General features: G+C 38.9%; 1 protein-coding gene and 1 pseudogene across 1 annotated transcript in view; one reads left to right on the forward strand and one right to left on the reverse strand.

Annotated features, from left to right (window-relative positions):
* ATP6V1C1 (ATPase H+ transporting V1 subunit C1) overlaps positions 1-25050 on the forward strand; it is a 47868-nt gene that overhangs the window by 16162 nt on the left and 6656 nt on the right. The window contains exons 2-8 of the mRNA XM_011291419.4: positions 1173-1343; positions 2626-2693; positions 8668-8753; positions 13305-13399; positions 15356-15447; positions 16481-16579; positions 18792-18860. Of these exons, the coding sequence (XP_011289721.1) occupies positions 1212-1343; positions 2626-2693; positions 8668-8753; positions 13305-13399; positions 15356-15447; positions 16481-16579; positions 18792-18860 (641 nt within the window). The 5' untranslated portion in view covers positions 1173-1211. The remainder of the gene's footprint in view (positions 1-1172; positions 1344-2625; positions 2694-8667; positions 8754-13304; positions 13400-15355; positions 15448-16480; positions 16580-18791; positions 18861-25050) is intronic.
* LOC123383224 lies at positions 11131-12140 on the reverse strand (annotated as a pseudogene).

Genomic DNA, 25050 nt, shown 5'->3' on the forward strand with positions numbered 1-25050 from the left:
AAGATAACAAAGTATATAGAATGGCATCTGTGTTCACTTTCAATTGTGTAATGATTGCCTAGGATTACCTTAATTACAATTCTAAAAATAGGATGAGTGAAATTATGAAGTTAATAAAAGTCCATTATGATTATTATACTTTATATTTTAAAGTAAATTTAAATTTACAAAGTCGTTTCACGTTCTTTACATGATTTTGTTATCAGGACAGCTTTGTAAGGTGTTCTTTTCTATTCGGGAGAGTGTAAACAGTGACTGGTAGTAGAAAGTTTATGGTGGTCCTGATGAAGACATATTCAAGTAGAAATAATGGTGCGGTAATATTTTCATTTTTAGGAGCTTGTGTGCTTTACCTAAACTTAGATTCTGAATATATTTGGCTCTGGACTTTTATTTTTCCATGTGGGAGGGAAGGAGAGAGATTGTATAAGAGGGTTGGTTGTGTCTTAATGGAACTGCCTGGAGAGGGAGGTCCACAGCCTCTCACTTAGATCCAATAGTGTACCACCCCCAGCCCCCGCCCTGTTATATTTTTAAGTGTAAGGCCAGTTGGTAAGATTGTTTTGCAAATTCGTAAAGTTTGATGGCAGCTAACTATATGCCAGGGATGTGAGGAGATTCCCTTAGGTTGAATATGGGTTAAAATTAATAACTAATTTGGCTAACTTTGTAGGATTTGCTAAGCCAGATGTGACAAATTTATTTGGTGGCTTCTGTTCAAGTGCATTGATTCAGTTCCTTCTCAAAGGTAAAAGTTACGCATGTTTTAAAATTTCCTATTTTGGTTTTTTGTTTTAAAAGTTTAAGATTAGCCTGTAAATTTGTGATTCTTCCTACTGCTTTTGTGGAATGAAATGTTTGGTGGCTGGTATTTTCCGTAGCTGCACCTCTTTGAATAATTCCCATTTTAGAATGTTTTGTAGTTAAAAAAAAATTAGATACTAATTAGGTTTTTATCATCTTTTTTCCCCCTAGTATCATAAATAAATCCCCTTTTACCATTTATGTGGATTTACTTCAGGTAGGTACATTTGACTCTGCTTGGGATCAGCTGCCAATGCTGGATTTGTTTTGAAAAAGGTTAATATTTATCACTTACCCTGTGACTCTGAAATACTTCAGAAACAAATGGCATTGAAGGTATTTTTTGTTTGTTTCGTTTTACCTTTCAGAGTCCCTTTTGATTTGGAAAGAAACACTTGGTAACAAATATGACTGAGTTCTGGCTTATATCTGCTCCTGGGGAGAAAACATGTCAGCAAACATGGGAGAAATTGCATGCAGCAACTACAAAGAACAATAATCTTGCTATTACTTCAAAATTTAACATTCCTGACTTAAAGGTAAAACGGCATGGTGCAAAGTAGTGTATGAGTTCATTGTGAAGAGAACAGTTGTCTTTGCTTACATTTTGGTAGAAATTAGAGATCTGGGTTCCTTCAAAAAAAAAACTCATTTCTAGCCATTGGCATAATTGAAAACTTATCTTGTTCTTTCTAATCTTCAGATTTTGTTTTCTAATTTGATTTTCTCTCGGTCTTTAAAATTTTTTTAATGTTTATTTACTTTTGAGGGAGAGAGAAGAGACAGAGGAGCGAACGGGGGAGGGGCAGAGAGTGAGGGAGACACAGAATCTGAAGCAGGTTCCAGGCTCTGAGCTGTCAGCGCAGAGCCCAAAACGGGGCTCGAACTCACTGACTGAGAGGTCATGACCTGAGCTGAAGTTGGACACTTAACTGACTGAGCCACCCGGGAGCCCCTCTTATCTTCACATTTTAAATAATGAGGAACTTGAGATTTTAGAAGTAAACTACCAAAGTGAATAACATTTTTCTAAACTTTTGTGCTTTTCTAAATTGTAATTTGAATTGTAATGAGAAATGTTATGAAAATATTTGATATATTACATTCACATATATCTTCAGAAGTGAAAAATCTTAGTAATATACTTCAATATCACAGCAAACCCAGTTTTTTGTTATTAAATTCATGCAAGTTTCAGTAATGTTGCAAACGTTTTACCATTGGACCTCTTTAATCATACTTTGCAGGTCTACCTTAGTTATTTAATGGGGTTAATTTATTTAATATTTATTGAAGGTCTGTAACCTAGCAGCCTCAAAGGGAAGGAGGTTATCAGTAATTTTACAGAATGGAAAAATCACAGTATTTTTATTTTGCTGGGTAACTTAGCAGGTAGTTATATAGAGCAATCATTTAAGAAATAACTTAAAATTACCGGTTCTTCGTATTTTGGGAGTTACGAATTCCTTTGAGACACTGATAGTCATGGACCCCTCCCTATTTAAGAGCTGCTGCTGTAAACCATGACTTCAAATGGTCCACCCATCACTGGGCAGTAGAAGCAGACGCATAGGCCTGCCATTGCAGAATCTTCACCTCTTAAATGCTGGCTGTACCCATGAATTAGAGAATTATCCCGTGCATATAAATACCTTTGAGATGTCTGGCAAACTTTTTTAACCACACTTGCACATCATGGAATAAAATACGGAGAACTTAGGATTTATGGGCCCTTCAAATCAAGGTGTTGTATCACCTTGTTAAAAAAAAAAATGGCAGGGGATGAAACCTAAGTAGTAAAATGCTGTATTTCCCTTCTAGGTTGGCACACTGGATGTCTTGGTTGGTTTGTCAGATGAACTGGCTAAACTGGATGCATTTGTAGAAGGGTAATGTATTTATATGCATTGACTAGAGCAAAATGAGTCACTGTTCTCAGGCTACCTGGACATTGGGTTTATTATCACATGTATAGTCTACTTATTGGAATGGTTTTAGAAGATGCTGACTCTTGGGCGCCTGGGTGGCTCAGTCAGTTAAGCGTCTGACTCTTGATTTCAGCTCAGGTCATCATCTCACGGTACGTGAGGTTGAACCCCACCTGGAGCTCTGTGCTGACAGCGTGGAGCCTGCTTGGGATTCTCTCTCCCTCTCTCTCTAACTCTCCCCTGCTAGTGCTCTCTTTCTCTCAAAATAAATAAAAATAAATAAATAATAATTTAATTTGATGCTAATAAGTAATTTATTTAAATAAATAAAATAATAAAAGAAAATGACTCTTTGTTTTCTTTGTAAATCACCTTTATGAAAGTACATTTTATATACAATAAAATATACCTGTTTGAAGTATGAAAATGGTGACTATCTTTAATATTTTTATTGAGATATAACTTACATACCATGCGATTCACCTGTTTAAAGTGTACAACGTGTACCCTTTAAGTGTAGTGATTTCTAGAATAGTCGTAGAGTTGTGCAGCCATCGCCACAGTCAGTCACGGTGCATCTTCATCACTCTCCCACTACCACCATCACAAACATCCTATTCCTTGCCTCCCCCTTATCCCCTGCCCACTCTCTGGCGCTACAGATTTGCTTATTCTGGACATTTCGTGTAAATGAAATCCTCTAATATGTGATCTCTTGTGACTGGCTTCTCTTCCTTGGCATAATGTTTCACGATTCATCCATGTTGCAGCGTGTATTGATATTTCATTTCTTTTTGTTACCAAATAATACTCCATTGTATAGAGGTACCATATTTTATTAATCCATTTATCAGATGGTGGACATTTAGGCTATTTCTACTTTTTGAGAATACTGGTATGGATATTTGTGTACAGTTTTTGTATACTCATATGTTCTCATTTCTCTTGGATGTGTACCTAGGAGTGGGGTTACTGGGTCATATGGTAGCTCTATTTTTAACATTTTGAGGAACTGCCAGACTGTTTTCCAAAGTGGTTACACCGTTTTACAGACCCACCAGCGCAGAGTATGGAGGTTCTTATTGCTTCACATTTTTGACAAACTTGTTACTATTCATCTGTTTGATTATAGTCTTTCTAGTGGGTATGAAGTAGTGTTTCATTGCATTTTCCTTTTTGTAAGAAATTTTTTAACGTTTATTTTATTTTTGAGAGACAGAGCATGAGTTGAGGGAGGGACAGAGAGAGAGGGAGACAGAGAATCTGAAACAGGCTCCAGGCTCAGCACAGAGCCGGACGCGGGGCTGAAACTCACGAACCATGAGATCGTGACCTGACCTGAAGTTGGACGCTTAACCAACTGTGCCACCCAGAGACCCCTTTCTCTGCATTTTCAATTTGCATTTACCTAATGATTAATGATGTGTTGAGCATTTTTTCATGCATTTACTGGCCATTTCTGTTTCTTTGAGAAATGTCTATTTGGATTCTTTGCCCATTTTTAAATTGGCTTATTAGCCTTTTTATTATCGAATTCTAAGAGTTCTTTATATATTCTAGATACAAGTCCCTTATCATAATGTGACTTGCACATATTTTCTTTCATTCTGTGGATTGTCTTCACTTTCTTGATAGTGTCCTTTGAAGCACACGCAAAAAATTTTTTTTGAAGATTTTATTTTTAAATAATCTCTATACCCAATGTGGGGCTCAAACTCACAACCCTGAGATTAAGAGTCACATGCCTTACCAACTGAGTCAGCCAGGCACCTCTGAAGCACACACACACACAAAAATTTTTTTTTAAGTATAATCTCTCTCTTATTTTTTTTTTTTAACAGAGAACAGTTTTTCTTCAGTCCTTAAGGACTTAGCTCTTTACGTGGGCTTTGATGGAGGTTGTGGGGCAGCAGCAGCAGATCTAAATCGGGGTGGTGGTGTTCGGTCCTTCCGTGCTTCGTGAGAGCGATTCCTGACTACCTTATTGTGAATGGCACAACTCACACAGTAATGTAGTTTCACATACAGCTTGGGAAGCACCTAGGCGTCGACACTCGCTTCGGAAATGTCCTTGACTGCGGCAGCCTCTACTATATTCTGAATAACGAACTTCTTTTTTTTTTTTTTTAAATGTTTGTTTATGTTTGAGAGAGAGACACACAGAGCAGAAGCTAGGAGAGGCAGAGAGAGAGGGAGACACAGGATCCAAAGCAGGATCCAGGCTCCGAGCTGTCGGCACAGAGCCTACCCAACACGGGGCTGGAACTCACAAACTGTGAGATCGTGACCCGAGCTGAGGTCAGACGCCCAACTGACTGAGCCACCCAGGTGCCCCAGAATAACAAACTTTTTAATGGCCTTGTTCTTGGGCACGGGACGGGCACAGTTGGTGCAGAGAATAGGCTGCATGGGGCCGCGGCCCTTTTTGGCATGACCATTATTCCTTCTTACTTGGTCGTCTTGGAAACCTGAGAGAGTGAAGCACAAAATTTTTCATTTTAATGTCCAGTGTATCTATTTTTCGTTGCTTGTGTTTTGTTTGTCTAAGAAACCATTGCCTAATTCGAGGTGACACAATTTTATAGCTATATTTTCTTGTAAGAGTTTTACAGTTTTAGCGTTTACATTTAGGTCTTACATCCATTTTGAGTTAAGTTTTGTATATGATGTGAGGTAGGAGTCCCCAATTCAGGGGTTTTTTTTGCATGTGGATACCCAGTTGTCCTAACACCATTTGTTGAAAAGACTATTTTTTTTTTCCATTGATTGTCCTGGCACCCTTGCTGAAAATCAGTTCAGCGTAAATGTGAGGGTTTATTTCTGGACTCTCAGTTTTATTTTATATTTCTTTCTATTCCTTATTTCTGTCTTTATGCCGGTACCATATTGTCTTGATTGTTGTAGCTTTGTAGTGAGTTTTGAAATCAGAAAGTGTCAATTCTCTGTGTTTTTCTAAATTTTCAAGGTTGTCTTGGCTATTCTGATTCTTTGCATTTTTATATGAATTTTAGGATCATGTCAAATTTCTGCAAAGAAGTCAGCTGGAATTTTGAGGGGGATTGTGTGGAATCTGTAGGTCAATTTGGGGATTGTTGCCATCCTACCAGTATTAAGTCTTTAATCCGTGAGCGTAGGTTTTTCTAAACTCCACTTTCAGTTACTTCTGAAATTTACTTTGTGTTTTAGCCGAAGATGGGTGTGGGTCCTTGATAACTTCGCATTTTGATTAATTGGCAGAATCAGTCTATAATCCCTTTGACTCTTGGAATACAGAGCTTTTAAATAGGTAGGGTTTAGGTGAATAGGTACAATTTTGTAAAATACAGAATTTTGGAGAATCTTAGAAATGTGTATTTGATTGAAGCTTTAAGGGAACTTGAAGTCTGTGTAGAAGGATTTCCCATGTGTGCTATTAGGCTTTTCTGAATTGATAGAACCACCATAATGCAATGTTTCTGGTAATAGAGGCAAATATTGCCTCTCTATATTGATTTAACATACCAACATATAGTAAGTAAATAGACCAGAAGATATACTGATGGTCTTTAACACTGGAGGCAAAGAGGCCAATTAGGAGACAGGTTTAAAGTAGATTAGGCAAGAGATATTACAAGCTTCAACTGAGGCAAGACACTTGGCATAAGAATTAGTAAAAGGATGAAAGAAAAAGTAACAGTACTTTATGGTTACTAATTTCATGTATTCATGATAGGGCAAATGTGAAAGTAATTATTGATGATATTCTCAGCGGACTGATTGATAGTATGAATCATCTCTTGGTTTCTGGATTACACATTTTTAGTTGAGGAAAACTCTTTGTAGTTGCCATTCCTGAGATGATGGTCGTCCCCACATTACAGTTTCAGGTGGTGACAACCAAAGAAATCTGGAGAAGGGAAGTCCCTGAGAATGTAATTATCAACACTTACTTAGATTCTTGTTAACCACCTGGGTGGCTCTATAGGTCTTTCTTTAAATTGTCATTGGAATGTCCTGCATATAGTTTAAGGTTTGTTCACATTTTTTAGGGGAGGAATCTGGAAAGTATTTAGGGTAAATGCAGTCTGTTTGGTCATGGAATTAAAAGTTGCCTGTGCATTTTGTCTCCTCTTCTGCACTGTTATGCAACTTGTCTTTGTCAGTTTTCCTGAAACCTTTGAAGAATTTAAAAATCCTGTGGTTGTTAGACCTTGGTAGGATTGACAGATGTTAGCTTTTTAAGTCTGAACATTGCGATAATGTGGAGTGAATTACAGTTTTTACTTACCAAGTAATCTAATGATAAGAGCAGCTTTTAAGGTTACCATGTGTACTCGGACATAGATAACTTTTGTGGAGATGCACAGGGAGATTGTGAAGTTCTCAATTACACATTAAGTGTATAAACTTGACACCAGGCCGTTCTACACTCTTGAACTATTTCTGTGGCAAGCATATGACCATTTTTGCATATTCATAGCAAATGGTTCTGTTTACAAGATGCTTGGGAAATTATATGGGAATAATGGTTTGTCGCCTTTGAAGGGATAAGTGAATTTTGGAGACATAGCCAAATATGTGTACAAATCCGAGGTGAAGACTTAACAGCTTTATCATTTTTTCTGCAGTTCTGCTTGATTAGGTTTGAGGTCATTCAGCATAGGATTTTTTCTGGGCCTTATTGGTTCATATTGCATGGAGTTTCTTAATTTGTCTACCGGTTTACTCTCCCTGCCATTGAGCATATGGTCCTCAGATGAATTGTCAAAAACCCTGTTTGGACCGTGTTATACTGTACTTCTCTGTAAAGTCTGACCTCAGAGGCTGTCTATCTGCAGTCTGGCTCTGGGCCACCTTCCTCGCCCCCCCTCCCCCTCTCAGCACGCTGGGCAGCCTGGATTCCTCATAATACTGTGAAGGCCCATTGGCTTTTCTGCCTCTCTTGATCCTGACTCGGAGGGTGCCCTGTAGCAAGAGTATACTTTCTTCCCATCTTAATCATCCTTTCAAAACCATTCCTATCCTTTATTGCCTTGCTCATGAGTCATTGTGCTTTTTTTTTTCTTTCTAAAGTTTATTTATTTTGAGAGAGAACACGCAAGCTGGGGAGGGGCAGAGAGAGAGAACCCCAAGCAGGCTCCACGTTATCAGCACAGAGCTCGATGCAGGGCTCAAACCCATGAGCCGTGAGATCATGACCTGAGCCGAAATCGAGAGTCGGACACTTAACTGACCGAGCCACCCTGATGCCCCAGAGGCATTATGACTTTTTGATTCCAGTAGCTGAAAGTGATCCCTTTTTCTTTTATGCTTCTCTTCTCTGTAACCTGGTAATCTCAGTTGGCACTTAACCACACATTGCTTTGTATTTAGTCATTTGTATGTTTTGGTATCTTTCCAACTCGATATTTTGTCTTGTATACTTTTGTATCCCACCCCCCAGGGCCTAGAGGCAGACATGGAACCAGAGAAAGAACACCAAAGTCCAGACACTATGTTTCTAGTCTCAGCTCTGCCATTAGCTGCTTTTGTGATTTTGTGACTTTTGTGACTAAGTCATTTATTCTCTTTATACTTTGGTGTCTTTACTTATATAAAATGAAGGGATTGATAAGGTGATGTGTAGGTGCCTCAGTAGTTAACGACACCATGTTTTCTCTTTAGCATTGTTCCTAATAGTTAATAGTAGTTAAATAGTTAAATAATAGTTAAGAAATAGTTAAATAGTTAAAAGTCTACGGTTACTCAGTTCAGCTTTGCATGTTACAAAACCTTGGTCCCTTCTATCCTTAAAACATTACTTAAGAAATTATAACCCATTTGTTCTGTATTAAATAGATACATGTAAAGGGATATATAGTCCAATTCATGTGTGTATGTAGTGTGTTCATTGTAAAGCATGGAATTTAGGTCTTTTTCCTGGAAACGATTATTGATTTTTTTTTCCCCTCCCAAGGGTGGTTAAGAAAGTGGCTCAATATATGGCTGATGTATTAGAAGATAGTAAAGATAAAGTTCAGGAGAATCTGTTGGCCAACGGAGGTAAGCTAATGTTTCAAGATTTGATACTGACTTGTATAAGGTGAATGACTTAGCTATAAAAACAAAAAAAGAATGTAAAAAAATCTATAGATAAGGATATTAAATATAATAGAAAGCCACTAAAGATATAATTATTATTACTGAATTTGGTGATATTCCAGTTACATCTTGTCCCCCTTAACATTTTGTGTAAGACAGTCTTACATACATAGTAGATAATATAGCTTATGACATAGATGTCACGTCCTTCTAAAAGCAATATTATAAAGATTTACCTGAGTTCTTTCCTGGAGCCAGTTGTTAACTCACATTTACAGTGTTTCTAGGTTATGTGTCTCAGCATTTTTCCAGCTGAATACTTGTCTTCTCTAGCTTTTGTATTTAATAGCATCCAACTTCTAAAGCTTTGGAATAAAAATTTTTAATTTTAGTGCAGGGGGAATGCCTTTCCCCTCAAATTTGAATATGGCATTTCTTTACCTTAGTGCCATGGAGTAGTCTGCTACTGACCTCTCTGTAGCTGGAAGCTAATAGTTTGCTTGGTATAATAATGACTTTGTAAAGATAGTTTGACCTCACTGTTGTCATTTGTACTTGTATTTGGTGTTCTTTATGAAATGACACTTTATTTTAATTTAGGCTCATCTTTAGTGATATGTCATTATACTAAGAAGTAACCCTTTTCTTTCATTCTGTCCTGTATTGCCTACTGTGATGAATGTCACTGTTGTGATTTTGTTATATTAACATTTGTTGAGTAGAGAGTCCTGGAGTATCATGGGATGTTGAGCCATGATTTAGCAAAAGACCTCAAGGGAAAGTGAAATAGAGAAGTTTATTACTCACGGGTCCTGTGGGAGGGGGCACCATACGGGGAGATCAAGGTGCAGGCAGAGAGTGGCAGGACCTGGGGCACATGTCTTTATTAGGGTCTGCGGGTGGAGTGCTTTGGGGTTCCCAGGCTAAGTTGGGATTGTTCAGTTCAAACCAAAAAGAGTAGGGCTTTGGCAAACTTTGAGGGGGTCTTGTCTTAGGGAGAAGGCCCTGGGCAGTGGGGGAGAGTGTTTTATCAGTAGGAGTCTATCAGGAACTCACATTTCTTGTCACTCTGCAGGCTCTTACCTAGAACTGCTCCCAAGGAAAAGGCTTCTGTAATTTCTAGTTCCCTGTGGGCCACTTGGCCACACAAAATGGATGCCGAGGCAGAGTATGGAGTAGTTTGACTAAGAGTTAACTGTATTTAAAAAAATTTGTTTTAAATGTTTATCTATTTTGAGAGAGAGAAAGAGAGCAAGCAGGGGAGAGGCAGAGAGAGAGAGGGGGAGAGAGAATCCCAAGCAGGCCCTTTATTGTCAGCGCAGAGCCTGACGCAAGGCTCCATCTCACGAACCGTGAGATTATGACCTGAGCTGAAACCAAGAGTTGGATGCCTAACCCACTGAGCCACCCAGGTGCCCCTGATGTACCAGTTTTTAAATATCTTCATTCACGAATGGTGTTTTCTTCTCTGCTTTGACCACTGGCTAACTCCGCTCCAGTTTTTCAATCTTCTAGCAGATGGAGGCACTCGTATCTTGTTACATGGCAGTTTTATCTCTACCTTTATTCGGTCCTTGCTTTTCGTTTGCTTTCCCATTTGTCCAAGACTGCCTCACCTTTTAATTTTATCATAATTGTAATATACATTTTTATACCCCAAATCCTTTGTGGAACACAATAGGAAGTAGATTTCGAAATGTTATTAAGAAAGGACATGCTATATTGTGATGATCACTGAAGAATTGCCATCAGACGTAACTGATGTACCAGTTTTGAAATCTTTATTCACAAATCATTGTAGTATGGTGAGTTTAAATGCCATATGTAGGATAAAACAGATTATGAAAAGTATCATACTTACATTGAAGCTATTATATTACTGAATCATCTGATATTCTACTTCCTGCAATAACTTAATGGACCCAACTCTACCCTTTGAATGGACCAATTTTATGATTTTCCTAGAAAGTTTTGAGTTGAGGATAGTTTCTTGCTGTTTCTTTCCATGATCCAAGGCTTCAAACAAAATCCTTGGAAACAAGCAATTAGAACCCAGTCTCTCCAGGATCAAGGAGAGATAGGAGTGAGGAAAAGGACACCTTACCGCTTTTTAAAGGCCCTCAATTGCTATGCTTTGCAGGATATGGGGGAGCGGGGTGCATACTGGAGGAGGAAAGAATCAGTCCCAACAAGCATATTGAACATTTCTGGACTGTCAATATTAAGAATGAATTTCTAAAACACAAGTTCATAAACAGAAGCTTTCCAGCTAGCTGTTAACTGAAATGCATGTGCAATATAGTCAAGGAAGTACCGTGCTTACAAAACCACAGACATCTTATTTATCTCTGATTTTAAAATAATTCATTCCCTTATTGGGTGAGCGATGGAGAAAGTGGTGTGACTGCAATACCAGCTGGTGCTAAGGATTTCAGTGCTTCCAGAAGATGCAGGCTAGAGAACTTCATTAGGCACCGGAGGGGCTCTTTTCTCTCAGCCAAGATGCCCCCATGGAAGTCACTTTTGAATTTCGTTTCAAGCTTATATTGTGCAAATTCTAGTCTTGGCGGAGGATAGTCTCCAAAAGTTTCTTGAGTCACTCTCCGGACTCTCTCTTTTTCGATTCTGTTTTCATGAATGGTCCTTGAATCCGTGTGCATGTCCGGCTCAAGGGTTTCTTGTAGAGGTTTGGTGGAGTTGTGAGTTTCAAAGGTCTGACTATACGGTTTGAAAACAATAGCCTTCAGAGAGTCCACATACTGGCTTCTGAGGTCCATTTTCACAATCTTACGGTGATTGCTAGCCATTGTCAGTGCCTGACCCAGAAGGGGTATATTGCTCTTCAGGTGGCAGAAGGAAGTGAAGGTGTAGGGAGTCTGGGAGTAATACAGCACACAGACAGGTTTGTACTGGTTTGACTTTCTATGCTGCGTTCCCCAGTCAATTCAGATCCGTACTGCATTCTCCTCAGCGTCTCTGAAGCTGACCCTCACATTTTTTAATGCTCTCCGAAGAATTTTCTCAAATGAACTTTTGAATTGTTCCGTATCAAAAAAGGTCAGCGTCTTCACCTGGTTCTTTACTCATTTGAAAAACATCCCAAACTTTCTGGTGCCGATGAAATTGAGTATAAATGATGTCTAAAAGGGCTGTGTCGTGGAGACTTGCACACTTATTCTCACAGAGCAGAACCAAGTCCTGAACGAGAGATTCCTTTCTCTGCCGGAAGCTTATGGTCTGCAGTTGATTTGCAGACAAAAAATCCCAGGCTTTGAGGATTTTCATCATTTCAGTCATTGGGATTTTCAAGATGGTCCTCATGATAAACGTGGCAACAGTTTCATCCATCTCTTTGGCAACTGGAACATGTGGCGGTCGTGGAAAAGTCGCCCCACAAGCCTGGGATGTGGCTTTCTCAAGGTTCCTGCCACACTCAAGGGCCTGATCCCACACTGCACGGGTCTCTTAACAGTCGGTTATCTCCAGCAGTGTTTCTTCTCAGACAGGAGTTAACTGTATTTTTAATTTAGTGTTTCTCTAACCTCATTTCTTCTCCTTGCAAATAATAGATGCTGAATAAATACTTAGTAAAACAAAAATTTAGTGATTTATTCTTGCTCTTTGTTACAGTAGTGATCCTGACCTAGTTGTTTACTATTTCTGTTAATTTGTGTTCGGGGCAGAAGGATAGAAGGTAGATATGTTAAGTTAGGATGCATTTACTGATCTTGTAGGTATTTGATGAACTGGGACATGCAGTCTAGTAGGTGGAATGGGGATTGACAGTCCACCTGGGTGGCCTTGCGTCTGCAGTTGCTTTTAGAAATAGCATCCATACTGACCCCTTAACATTAATGTAGGAAGAAATTGAGGAGACAAGGATATTTTGATGTAAATTATTTTTGCCAGTTAGCCATTTGGTCTCCTTGACCTTGATCCCATTAGGCTTGAGAAGTAAAGTCATCTTGATTACTGAACTTTCCAGGGAATAGTTGTTGAGTGTCTCTTTGGCTTTACATTTTTTATTCTTTTCATTTGAATGTGAAAGGGCCTGTGTTTTGAAGATTGTTGTATAGACTCCTAGAAACAGTTGTTACCTGGTTTTAACAGGTTTATTTTCAGTTTATTTGGGTAGGCTGGCAAAGAAAGAACATACTTGCATCAAATTCTACTTATTGAGGAGTAGTTTCTTAATCTTTGTGTCTGTTTCTCCTACATATGAGGTATATCATGGGTATGTGCATATTCCATTTATTAAGTCATCACGTTAGAAGGAGCATTTATAAATATAAAATTCTGAGTAAGAAGAGATCCAGTCAGATGACAAAGTAAAAATGTTGATTAATCCATTACTGAATATAGTTCCACATTTTAAAAATCTGGACTCTCCAGCAGTGATGACGTTTTTACTGATTTTTCTCGATGCAAATTTCAGCATTAAAATTTATTACTGTGTAGCAAACTATGAACGTTCTATTGCTTCTCAGTAATTAATTTATTTCCCTATTTCAGTTGACTTGGTTACTTATATAACAAGGTTTCAGTGGGACATGGCTAAATACCCAATCAAGCAGTCCCTGAAAAATATTTCTGAAATAATTGCCAAGGTAAGATAAAAAATGACACAGGTAGGACACACTGATTCATAGTGGCTTTATTGATTTTATAAGTATTTAGCTGTGAAATACTGTTTAGGTTTTGAGAAAGCAACTAAATTATATGTGACTGATACAAATAGGAGGTGCCATTACTACAACTTTACCAAAAAAGAAAGATGTTAAAAAGTGTTATAGTTTCCAGTGTACGTTATCCAAGTTGTGTAGTTTACTTACTTAAGTGGTTAACTTAAATATTACATCAACAGTGTTTAAGTAAGGAAAAAAAAAACTTTAAAATCCTATAATTATTACTGCTACAAATTTTAAGGGTTAACAGATTATGTAGAACAGGAAATTGGAATATGTTAAAGATTTAGGAGTCATTCAGCTAGTGATAATGATTACTTTGGCATGTTTACATACAGTACTGCTTCAGACATTAAACTTTAGGGGTTTTCTGACACCTTCAGACGTTCAGTATTGACCCTCTACACAGAAAAATGCCTGTATTCATGTACACATGATTTTATGTACGGTTTCAATGAGTATACAGATCCTGAAGCTCATCCATGAACTCACCGAGTTAAGAGTTCCTTTTATATTATAGTCATTGAACTTGAGAGAAAATATAAAAGTCTTACCTGAAACTCCAAACAAGGCAGATAGACAAGGATCTATTAACTGTTTGTCAACATTCTGACCTGACTGAACTGAAAAGTGTAGTTTAAATTACTTGGACAGACTTTCCTTTTCCTAGCTTTCAGTGACTTTGAGTAAGTGCTGTATAGTTAAATATAAATGAGTAGATTATCAAGGATTTTAAAGCTGAGGTAATCATTATAATATAACGAAAATGAGTAGTTTGATAATATAAAGTGGTGCTCTGACTATGACTGATGTCTCCTTATTTTGGTCCAGTTATCAAGGATTTAATCATCATTTTCTGATACTATTATAGATGAGGAAATAGGCTCAGAGAGGTGAATTGACTTACCGTATTGCCACACAACTGCTAATGGTAGAGCTGAATTGAAACTCATTCTTCAAATGTTAAATCTGCTGATTTGTATGTTCTCCCTACATTGTTAGTAGTTTTAGGACTGTTTTTGAAAAATCAGCTTCTGTAACATTTATAAATACATCTAACCACAATTTTAATTTAATTGAAAAAATATTCTATGTAAGAACAGTGGCATTATGAACAATAAAACTCTGTGTAGCTTCATTACTTTTGGAAATTAATCCTTCAGCCTTGTGAATTTAAAGCTTTTTAATTAATAATCTCTATACCCAGTGGCTTAGATTCCATTTATGGTTTAAGATGTAGTATCATAACAGTAATTAAAATATATGTGGACTAAAACATTGTCTTTAGTAGAAAAGATTCATATGGAAATTACCAGGGTTATTAAAAATGAAGGAAGTTATTTTTTAATCATCTTTTAAATTGTGCTCTTACATCAAAAAGAATGAAATCTTGCCACTTGCAACAATGTGGATGGAGCTAGGATGTATTATGCTAAGCAAAATAGATTAATCAAAGACCAAACCATATAATTTCAATCATGTGGAATTTAAGAAACAAAACAGATGAACATACGGGAAGGGGGAAAAAAGGAGAGGGAAACAAACCACAAGAGACTCTTGACAATAGAGAACAAACTGAGGGTTGATGGAGGGAGGTGGGTGGGAGATGGGCTAGATGGGTAATGGGTGTTAAGGAGGGCCCTTGTTGTGATCAGCACTGGGTGTTGTACGTAAGTGATGAATCACTCAATTCTATTCCTGAAACCAATATTGCACTGTATACTAAAATTTAAATAAACATTAAAAAAAAAAGTTGTCCTTTTAAAATAATAGTTGTTACATCAGCAACTAGTGGTATTTGTTTTTTAAAGTGTTCAGGTACAGCTACTTTATTTCTGTTAGAAAAATTTTGCTTATTTTTGTTTTTCATTTTTAAAGGGAGTGACTCAGATTGACAATGACCTGAAATCTAGAGCATCCGCATATAATAACTTGAAAGGGAATCTTCAGAATTTGGAACGGAAGAATGCGTAAGCATATGTGAATATTAAGAATTGGGCAAGTGCTGAATGAGCTATTGTTGGGGTTTAGTGAATTCCAGTTTATGCTATTTCTATAATTAAAATGGTGTTTTTTCACTTCACGGAGAAAAATTTATTAATTCAGACTAGTCAAAACAGATGAAGCTGATTTATTCTTGTTTTATAAAACTTGTGAGTTGGGTCCTAATTTGTCCCTTTATCCATTTGTGTTTTCACTGAAAGATTGCCTAAAATTGTTTCAAATCGAATCATAGTTTAATTGCATAGCAATCACCTGCTGCTTAAAAGAATTCTATCAAAGAATTCTATTTGAATTTTATCAAAGAATAATTCTATCAAAGAATGTAATTTGTCTGTTTATCTGTTTTCCAAGTTTAGCTTTTTTACATGTTAGATTTTCCAAAAATAGGACACGTTTGTTTTCTTGATCTCATTGTAGTATGACCACTGCAAGTGTAGCTTTAAATGTTTAACTATTCAAGTTACACATTCATATTCCAGAGGGAAAGTTGGTTGGATACTATCAGTGGTACAAACAGGGCAAGTCACTTTCATTATGAAATATACTGGGAGACCAAATGAAGACTGATTTGATTATTGGGTTAACTAACCAAAATTGCCTAGGATCAGATGATACCTGGGGAGAGGGAGGAAGATCAGAGATTGTCCTTAGATGATGTAATTTTGTAATTATGATGAAATAGGTTTTAATTGGCATACAATGAATAACACTTGCCCAGTCAAGGTACTAGATATGTAATCAGGAGAAGAGTTGAATTATAATAATTAAAGCAAACACAAGGGGAGATACTAGAGGCAAATATTGATAAATGGTAGCATTTCTTTGATAGTGAGGGTGGGAAATACTCAGCTAAATTTAGTCTTCTTACAAAGTAGAAACGTTACCTAAGACTAATCAGTCTCTTGAGGTGTACACATAGTAGATGTGAATGTAATTAGCCTGATACTTCTTATGTTATGGAGGCATGATCAGCCTGATTATTTTTTTCTTACTCCTCAGAGGAAGTTTGCTAACTAGAAGTTTAGCAGAAATTGTGAAGAAGGATGACTTTGTTCTTGATTCAGAGTATCTCGTCACATTACTGGTCGTGGTTCCCAAGTATGTCTTTTATTACGTTTGCTTGTTAAAATATAAAAAAAATGTTAGTGTCTGATACTGTAATTTGAAGTTTTCCATAGAACTCAATTGTAAAGGGAATATTATTACGTTGTCATTCATTCCATCAACTAACATGTACTCAGGTGGCACGTAAGTAGAATTTAGTTCATAATCTGATAATGGAGACATCAATTATAAATTGTGATTCCAAATCAAATTTAGTAGCTTAGTAGAGTTGGCTTATTTAAAAATTAAATAATGCTAAATTATTAGATTTTTTTTTCAACATTTTTATTTATTTTTGGGACAGAGAGAGACAGAGCATGAACGGGAGGGGGTCAGAGAGAGAGGGAGACACAGAATCGGAAACAGGCTCCAGGCTCTGAGCCATCAGCCCAGAGCCTGATGCGGGGCTCGAACTCACCGACCGCAAGATCGTGACCTGGCTGAAGTCGGATGCTCAACCGACTGCGCCACCCAGGCGCCCCTAGATTTTTAAAAAAATATAGATTTTAGATTTTTTGGAGTAGGAAGCTTTTGTTTTTCTGAAAAATCTTTTCTTTTTTTTTTTTTAAGTTTACTTATTTATTTTGAGAGAGAGAGAGGAGGAGAGGCAGAGATGGGGAGAGAAAGTACGGAGCTTGAAGAGCCCAACGTGGGGCTCAAACTCACAAATCTGTGAGATCGTGACCTCAGCTGAAATCAAGAGTTGGGACGCCTAACCAACTGAGCCAGCCAGGTGGCCCTTGTGAAAAATCTTTATGATTGGTTAGGATGAATTAAGCCCTTTAAGAAGCAAAGGATAGATTAGATCTGGGGTTGGCAAATTTTTTCTGTGAAGGGCCATATAGTTAATATTTTACACTTTGCCAGCCATAGGGTCTGTGTTACAGCTACTCACCTTTGCCATGTCGACTTTGTGGTTGTAGCTGAAAGCAGCCATACACTGTACCTACAGAACGGATGTGGCTCTGTTTCAGTAAAACTTTGTTTACAAAAACAGTTGCAGGCTCTCGGCATAGTTTGCTGGGTTAGGTAACCCTTTGAAATCTTTGGATTAGGTCTTCTGTGTTAATTAACATTTGATCATTGTTAATAAAATGAGGCCTTTCGATACTCATAGGAAGAATTAGAACTCTGTGCGCATGTGTGTCTATGAGAGAGAAACACTTAATGATTTCACTTCTGACTTGAACTGAAGTCTTGCTATCAGGGAATCTTTGGAGGATCCAAACTGAGGTGGAAAAGTTGGGGATTCTTCACAGTATCGGTGTACGAATTCTTCCTTTGCTGTGCTCTCCATTTTTTTTTTTTTATCTGGTTACAAAATGGGGAGTGTTAGAAAATGATGCCTCCTGGAAAGGATGGGAAAGCACCTCCGTTGAGTTTACTGTGGCTACACTATCATCTGACTTCTGCTTTTCTCCCCTAAATTCAGAATACTATAGAGCACTGATTTTTTATAATAAATTTCTGTGTGTCTATGTTTTTATGCATGTAGGAAAATAACCTTTGTGCAGATAAAAGATTTGTCTCTATTTTTATTGAAAATTTGTGTTTAAAATCAGACGTTTTTATAGTTTTCTCTTCGCTATTATTGAAACCTAGGACCTGGGGCACCTCCCATGATGAATTAGTCACTATCCTGACCTATAAATCCTGTAGTTCTTTATATTGCAAACATAACCTTCTCTCCCCACACCCCCAAAATCCGTTGGTCTGTAGAGAAAGTTGTTGCACAATGTTCTGTGGAGCATGGTTTACTGTCACTTAATTTACTCAATACTTCCTGGTACTTTGTGCTTTTGGTAAATAGTTTGATCCAGCCCTTCATAATGGCCAGTGAACAGAAATGAGTGATTTCAGTATGGCCTTTGAATTTATTTTTAATGAGGTAATGCATTATTGACTCTGAAGTTTGAAGGTAATTTAGAACGTATACTTTGCTTTACTACCTTTCCAAACTTAGTTCTAGGATGTGCCTCTTTTGCAATAGTTACTGGATGTAAGAGAGTGGTGAACTGTATTTCTTGCTTCACTGCTCACCGTATTTGAAATTCATTCTCAGTAGGAAACTTGAATTTTGTGTGTGACATAGATTTGAAGTATACTTTAGTTGAATTTCCTGTTTGTCCCATATTTTTTTCTGTCTCAACATGGCAGGAGGTAAGACTTGTTTTTCTTTCCACTACTTACTGTACCTTTTTTGTAGGTTAAACCACAACGACTGGATTAAGCAGTATGAAACACTAGCTGAAATGGTAGTTCCAAGGTCTAGCAAGTAAGTAGTAGTCTTTGTAAAACCTGTTGCTTTCCTAGAATTCCTTTTATAGTTGGGATGTTGGGTTAGGAAATATCTTTTTACCTTTTCTTTGTGGTAAATTTATGGTTTCAGAACCATCTTTTTCACCTCATGAATAAGTTACGCCAACTCTAGTTATCACGATCATAGACCTGAAGGGGATTTTGTACAATATGATCGACTCACTCATGTTTATAGATGTAGAAGTTTGAGGCCGCAGAGGTGAAGTGATTTGCCCAGAGTCGCACATCTCATTAATGGCAGGGCTAGAATTAGAACCTGGGTCACTGGTGTGGTACTTTTTCTGCTGTGCTGTGCCACCCTCTGAAAATGTTTTGTCCGGTATTTATTGTATACCTACTATGTGTCTGCCATTCATTTCTCTTGCAAAGGAAATGTACCAAAATGGCTGCTAGAGTACCATGTTGTTCTGTAAATACTCACCATCACTTTCCAGTGAGCATAGAGACTGTGTAATCTGTATTTTCCATTAAAAATTTTGCATTTTAAATTTATAGATTAATATACATTATCTAATTTGATATTTACAACAATTCTGTGAAGTAGTTGGAGCAGTTACCGCTCTTGTGGATAAAGAAGTAAAAATGCAAGAAGAATTAAATAGGCTGCATTTGGCTGTATTAGTGTCCGGTGACAAAGTTAGGACTAAAAGTCAGGTTTTTTAACATTAGGGCTCGTACTGTTGACACTATCTTGTCATTTTTTCCTGTGTTCTATCATTCCACGTGAGGTGTTCTCCGAGGAAGTATTAAATACAGTACATATGCATCGCCCAAGGATTCTTTTGTATGGATACCCCTCGAGAGGTGGCAACATGTGGTGAGAGGAAAGTATAGCAGATAGTAAAGAAGTGGTATTAGTGAGATTGGGCCCATGAAGTATTTGCTTTTCCAGTTTTTATATGGGAGGTAGCTTAGTATAATAGAGTACTGGACCCAGGGATTTGAGTTCTATTGCTGGTTCTGCTACCAACTTGCTGTGTGACCTGGGGTAAGGCTTAATTTCTCTGGGCCTCATTTTCTTTGTAAAAAAAGCATAACACCTTCCCAGTACACGTTATGAGGTTGTTTTAAGGCTTGATAAGGTATACAGAACATGAGGTCATATGATTATCGTAGTTTCATGAACGTTGGTTTTTTGAGAACTAAACCACAAACCTCTGCTCATCACAAATTTTTTTTTTTTCCCCATGTCGGGGAATGCTTTCTGTTCACACACCAGCCCTTCACATGGCAAACTGAAGACCAAGGTGGTGTCTTCATATTAGTTTTCCACTGAAGCTGACAAATAACAACTGCATATACCTTTGTACTCTGTAGGCCATTAAAGCCGAAGAGGTTGACTTGGTGTCCAAGAGGCAGGGGAAGGAGGGGACTACGGACCCACTGCATATGGAATGTCCTCACAAGTTGTATATATGCCAGGCCTAAGGTCCAGAAGAGTGGTGTAGAGACATGTTTCTGATTTACTCTGAAAGAAGGACTCTAAAAATATTACTTCAGAGAGTTACATCTTTTGAAGATTAATTTAGTAGTTTAGAGGAAAAAATGCCAGGTGGGAATGGTTTAGTATAGACAACACCTGTCTTCTGAATGACAGATAAGTACTCCCTGAACACCAGTCGGTGGAAACATCTGTTCTACCTTTTTCTCAGTTCAAAAGACATTTGGAACCATTGCCATGAGGCTTAGCTTTTTAAATTTAGTCCCCAAGAACAGCAGCATCTCAGCCGGCACCGTGAATAGCACGATTCACTCATGGGGGACAGACAGGCTGTAGTGGGTTAGTCTGGAATTTTGTCCATTGTTCAGGAAAGAACTCTAGGACTTGATGCTGGGTTTTTTTTTGCTGATCATAGTAACTAACATTTTTGAGTAGCTGCTGTGTGCTAGTAATTGTTCTAAGTGCTTTATTTTTAAGTCCTTTGTGAGTAGTAATGCATTCACTTGTCGCTTTTTGGTACGTAAGTCCTTACTTGGGAGCAGTGAAGAGGAGAGTGGAATTGTGAGGTAGGAGAATGGATTGAAAAATACTGTCTTCAAACCTGAAGGAAACAATGTCACTTAAAAAAAAAAACCTTAGAATCTTGCTATCTGCGAAATTTTCTACTTAACTCTTAAAATTATTGCAGACTTTGAGCCATGCCACTGTTGTGTAGATAAGTGTAGGGATGGATGTGTGTAAATGCCATGCAAAGTTACGGCCAAAGAAGTGGAGGCTGGCTGCTGTTCTGCTTCCTGTTGGAAAGCCTGCTCAAAGAGAGGTGTTTTTCACCACCTAAGTGGTACTTAGGGTTACCACTTTTCTTTTTTACGTACTTCTGCTTGTGAAGATAGTCTGACCAGGTCCAATTGCTAGTTAGCTTTTGCCTTTTCTGTGGTTTTGGAGGCAGTACCACAAATGCATTGGTTCTTCCCTGAGATTGGTGTTCAGGGGGCTAGAGGGACGCAGCTAGGAAAGCCTAGAAAAAACTTGTGCAGAGAAAAGTTTCCTTGGGGTTGTATAGCTGGGCTTGCAAAGATAACTTTTATGAAGAAAAGCAGGAGAGATGCCCCTGCAGTGACATGGGAAGATTGGTTAGGGGACAGAGAAGATGGCAGGTCTGAGTCTTAGGAGTGAACTAAGAAATCAGAAGTGGCAGGCAGAGTTCAGTGAGCTCCAGAAGCACGGCCACTCACATGGGTTACTGAAAGTGCCGTGAAACACCTGGAAAATGTTGACGTTTCCTTCAGGCCTGGTTACATCTGTGTGAAGATAGTGCTGCTACTTCTATGTGATAGAACTAAAAGAAGGGAGTGTGTTTGGGTCATTTATTTGAATCTAGTAGAACTTAGGCAAGCTGAGTTAAGCCAAACTGAGCTCCTTTTTAGGCTGTCCCTGGCCAGTTCCTAGCCAGCATCACATCTGGGAAGTGTTTACGTCCCTGTTTAATCATGAAAAGATGGTACTTTCTTACCTCTTTCCTCTCCTTCTGGTTTTCATTTTGTTTCTATACCTTGGTCTCATATATCACTTAAGGTCACTGCTTGTTTTGGCTTGGTTTGAAATCCCTCCAGCTTCTGGCTTGTCAGCTCCCTGATCCCTGCCACTCACAGATCTCCGACTCCACTTGATTTTTGCATGCTCTTCCCTTGCCACATCCCTGACTTCTAGAAAGGCTTTACTTTTAGAAAGGCTTGAACCTGTAATCCAGCTCTTGACCCAGAGCCTTCTTTCTGTTTTTTTTTTTTCCACTGTGACAGAACCTGCTCTTTGACCTTGTCCACATCTCTAGTCCACCCCTTTACATTGACATTGTTGATTTCCTCCAGTCATGCTGCTTCTCCTGCTGAACCCGGACTCTGAAGTCATCACTTTAACTGTTGTCCTGCATGCACCATCGTCTCTGGACCCTGTGGCTTCCTGTGACTTCCTCCCCTCATTAGCCTGTAATGCAGCCTCCTGGCTTCTATGCCTGAATTGCATGAGTGAGACGGAATCTGGTAGCCCTGAGTATTGGCTAGTGGACTTGGCCTCTTCTGTCTTAGTGGGACAACCTGTTCTTCTGTCAGCGCCTTTTCAACCACCCCCAGGGCTCTGGCCTCTGCCTGCGGCTTTGGGACCCTGAAATCTCCGTCTGTGGCCTGGTGATCCCCATAGTTTCGGACTTACACGCCTGGATTTCTCGGGCACTGCACATGTCTGTACGTCGGTAACTACCATAGGACATTGTCCCCCCAACCTCAGCCTCAGTCGCCCATCTCCCTTGTGTGTGGGGGAGCAAGATCTGCCTAGTTACCAAACCAGAACATGGGAGTCCTTCATTTCGAACTCTTCCCTCTCCCTCCCCCACCCCTGCCCCACCCCACCCCAATTTAACCAGCTGTGTTATTTCTACCATTCATAGCATTTGGTTGAACCATATGAAATTGCTATTTTGTACGTAAGAGTGGTCAGATACCAACAATTCATACAGGTCCACCAACTTAAAGCTGTTCCCCCCCCTCTTCCCCTCCCCCCCCCCCCCCCCCCCGCCCCTCACTCCCATAGCTACTAATACTGCTTTAGTTTAGACTCCCATCTCTTGCCTGGCCGATTGGAATTGCCATTATCTGGGCCCCTCATCTCCAGTATTTTCTGCTTCTCATCAGTCTCCTGCCTTGCTGCCATTTTCATTTTTGTGGTGTACCAGTCTGTTACTGGCACGTGTGTGTACACACACACACACACACACCCTTCGTACCCTGCGTTCCAGCTACACTTCTTTCTGGCAGTTCCCCGAATGCACCATGCTATTCCACACCTCTATGCGTTTGCATAGGGGCTTCTACTGGCATGTTCTCTTCTTTGCCTGTCTTTCAGACTTCCACTTGGCATCACTGCTTTTGTGAAACTCTTTAATGTTCTCTGAGGTAAAGTTGGTTTTTGAAATATTTTTTTAATGTTTTTTTGAGAGAGTGGGAGAGGGAGAGGGAGAGAATGAGTGGGGGAGGGGCAGAGAGAGGGGGAGACAGAATCCGAAACAGGCTCCGGGCTCCACGCTGTCGGCACAGAGCCCGACGTGGAGCTTGAACTCATGAACTGTGCAATCCCCAGCTGAGCTGAAGTGGGACGCTTGACTGGCTGAGCCACCCAGGTGCCCCTGAGATAAAGTTATTCCCTTTTTGCCCCAATATGTCACATATATCTTCTGATACACTGACAACTCTGTATCGTGTTACTTGTTTCTTTCTGTTTCCTTTATTAGACCCGTGTCTTGAGGTCAGAGAACCACTTTGTCTTAGTTTTGTTCCTTTTTTTTTTTTTTTAAGTTTAGTCTTGAGAGAGAAAGCACGAGTGAGGGAGGGGACAGAGAGAGAGGGAAAGAGAGAGAATCCCAAGCAGGCTCCACACTGTCAGTGCACAGGCTGATACGGGGCTTGAAACCATGAGATCCTGACCTGCGCCGAAATCAAGAGTTGGACACTTAACTGACTGAGCCACACAGGCACCCCCTAGTTTTATTCCTAATATGTAGCAAGAGCTGTGCACGTTTATAGAGAGACTCAGTACGTGGTTTTGTGGTGGTGGTGGTGTGTGTGGTTTTTGTTTTGTTTTTGAGGCTGAGTACATGTTAAATGATTGAAAGTCCATTGTACCAAGGACACGTGGTTGGTTTTTTTTATAAGATTTTAAGAAATCTCTTTCCTGGGGACAGGAAGGAAAAGCAAATAAATGGTTTCTATTTATTTTTTTCTTAATAAGGTAGCACAGCAGGATTTAGTCCTAAAATAAGACTGAATTTTTATCCTGGCTCCCTTCATCATAAGGATTTTAAATACACCAAACAACTTCGCCGTGACCTAGGTCTCTACATGACAGAGGAGCCTGCGTAATAGACACCCTGCTCATGGTCTCAGAGCATGTCAGACATCAGGCGCTTTTGAAATGGTCTTTAAAACAGCAGAGTACCATATGAATTTAAAAGATCACTGTGACAGTGGTGGGATATTGTTAGGGGTCTGTAGTAGCCTGTCAGGTTGGATTTGGATTTCTTTTGATCACAGTGTGCATATTAGAGTCAAGCCTGGTAGACCAGAAGATCAATAAAGGTTTTTTATTAAGTTCTGTCCACTTGGTAGCTGCCTTGCTTTGGATTTGATAGTCACTGGGAGCAGGAACTAAGGGTAATCGTTTTGAGAGGGCACCTTTCATTAAAAAAAAAAAAAAAAAATTTTTTTTTTTTTTAAATTTTATTTTAAAGTAATCTCTGCATCCAATGTGGGGCCGAATCTCACAACCCCAAGATCAAGAGTCACACACTCTGCCGACTGAGCCAGCCAGAGAGGGCACCTTTTAAAAGGAAGTTTAAATGTTCTAAATCCACAGTAGCTGAGTTTCCGTCTTCGTCAGTGATGACAGTAGCCATTCCTCCCAGAGGCATCTGCTGGGCCTGTTGCTGGAGAGGAAGACTGAGAATCAGTGGCTTCAGTTCTTCTAGCCATTCTGCATTAAAGCATTGTAGTTGCCTCCTGAATTAACTGCCAATCAGGCAGTTCTTAGACTTCCTGGGAAAACTAAACTTTTCCCCCCCTCCCCACCCCCTTATTTAGTAAAATATCTTTGAATTCCACAAGCACTCCCTCAGGTTTATAAAACATTTTTTTCTGATTTTAGAGGTACCATGTTG

The sequence above is a fragment of the Felis catus genome, chromosome F2, assembly GCF_018350175.1.
Source record: "Felis catus isolate Fca126 chromosome F2, F.catus_Fca126_mat1.0, whole genome shotgun sequence".
NCBI classification, from domain to species: domain Eukaryota; kingdom Metazoa; phylum Chordata; class Mammalia; order Carnivora; family Felidae; genus Felis; species Felis catus.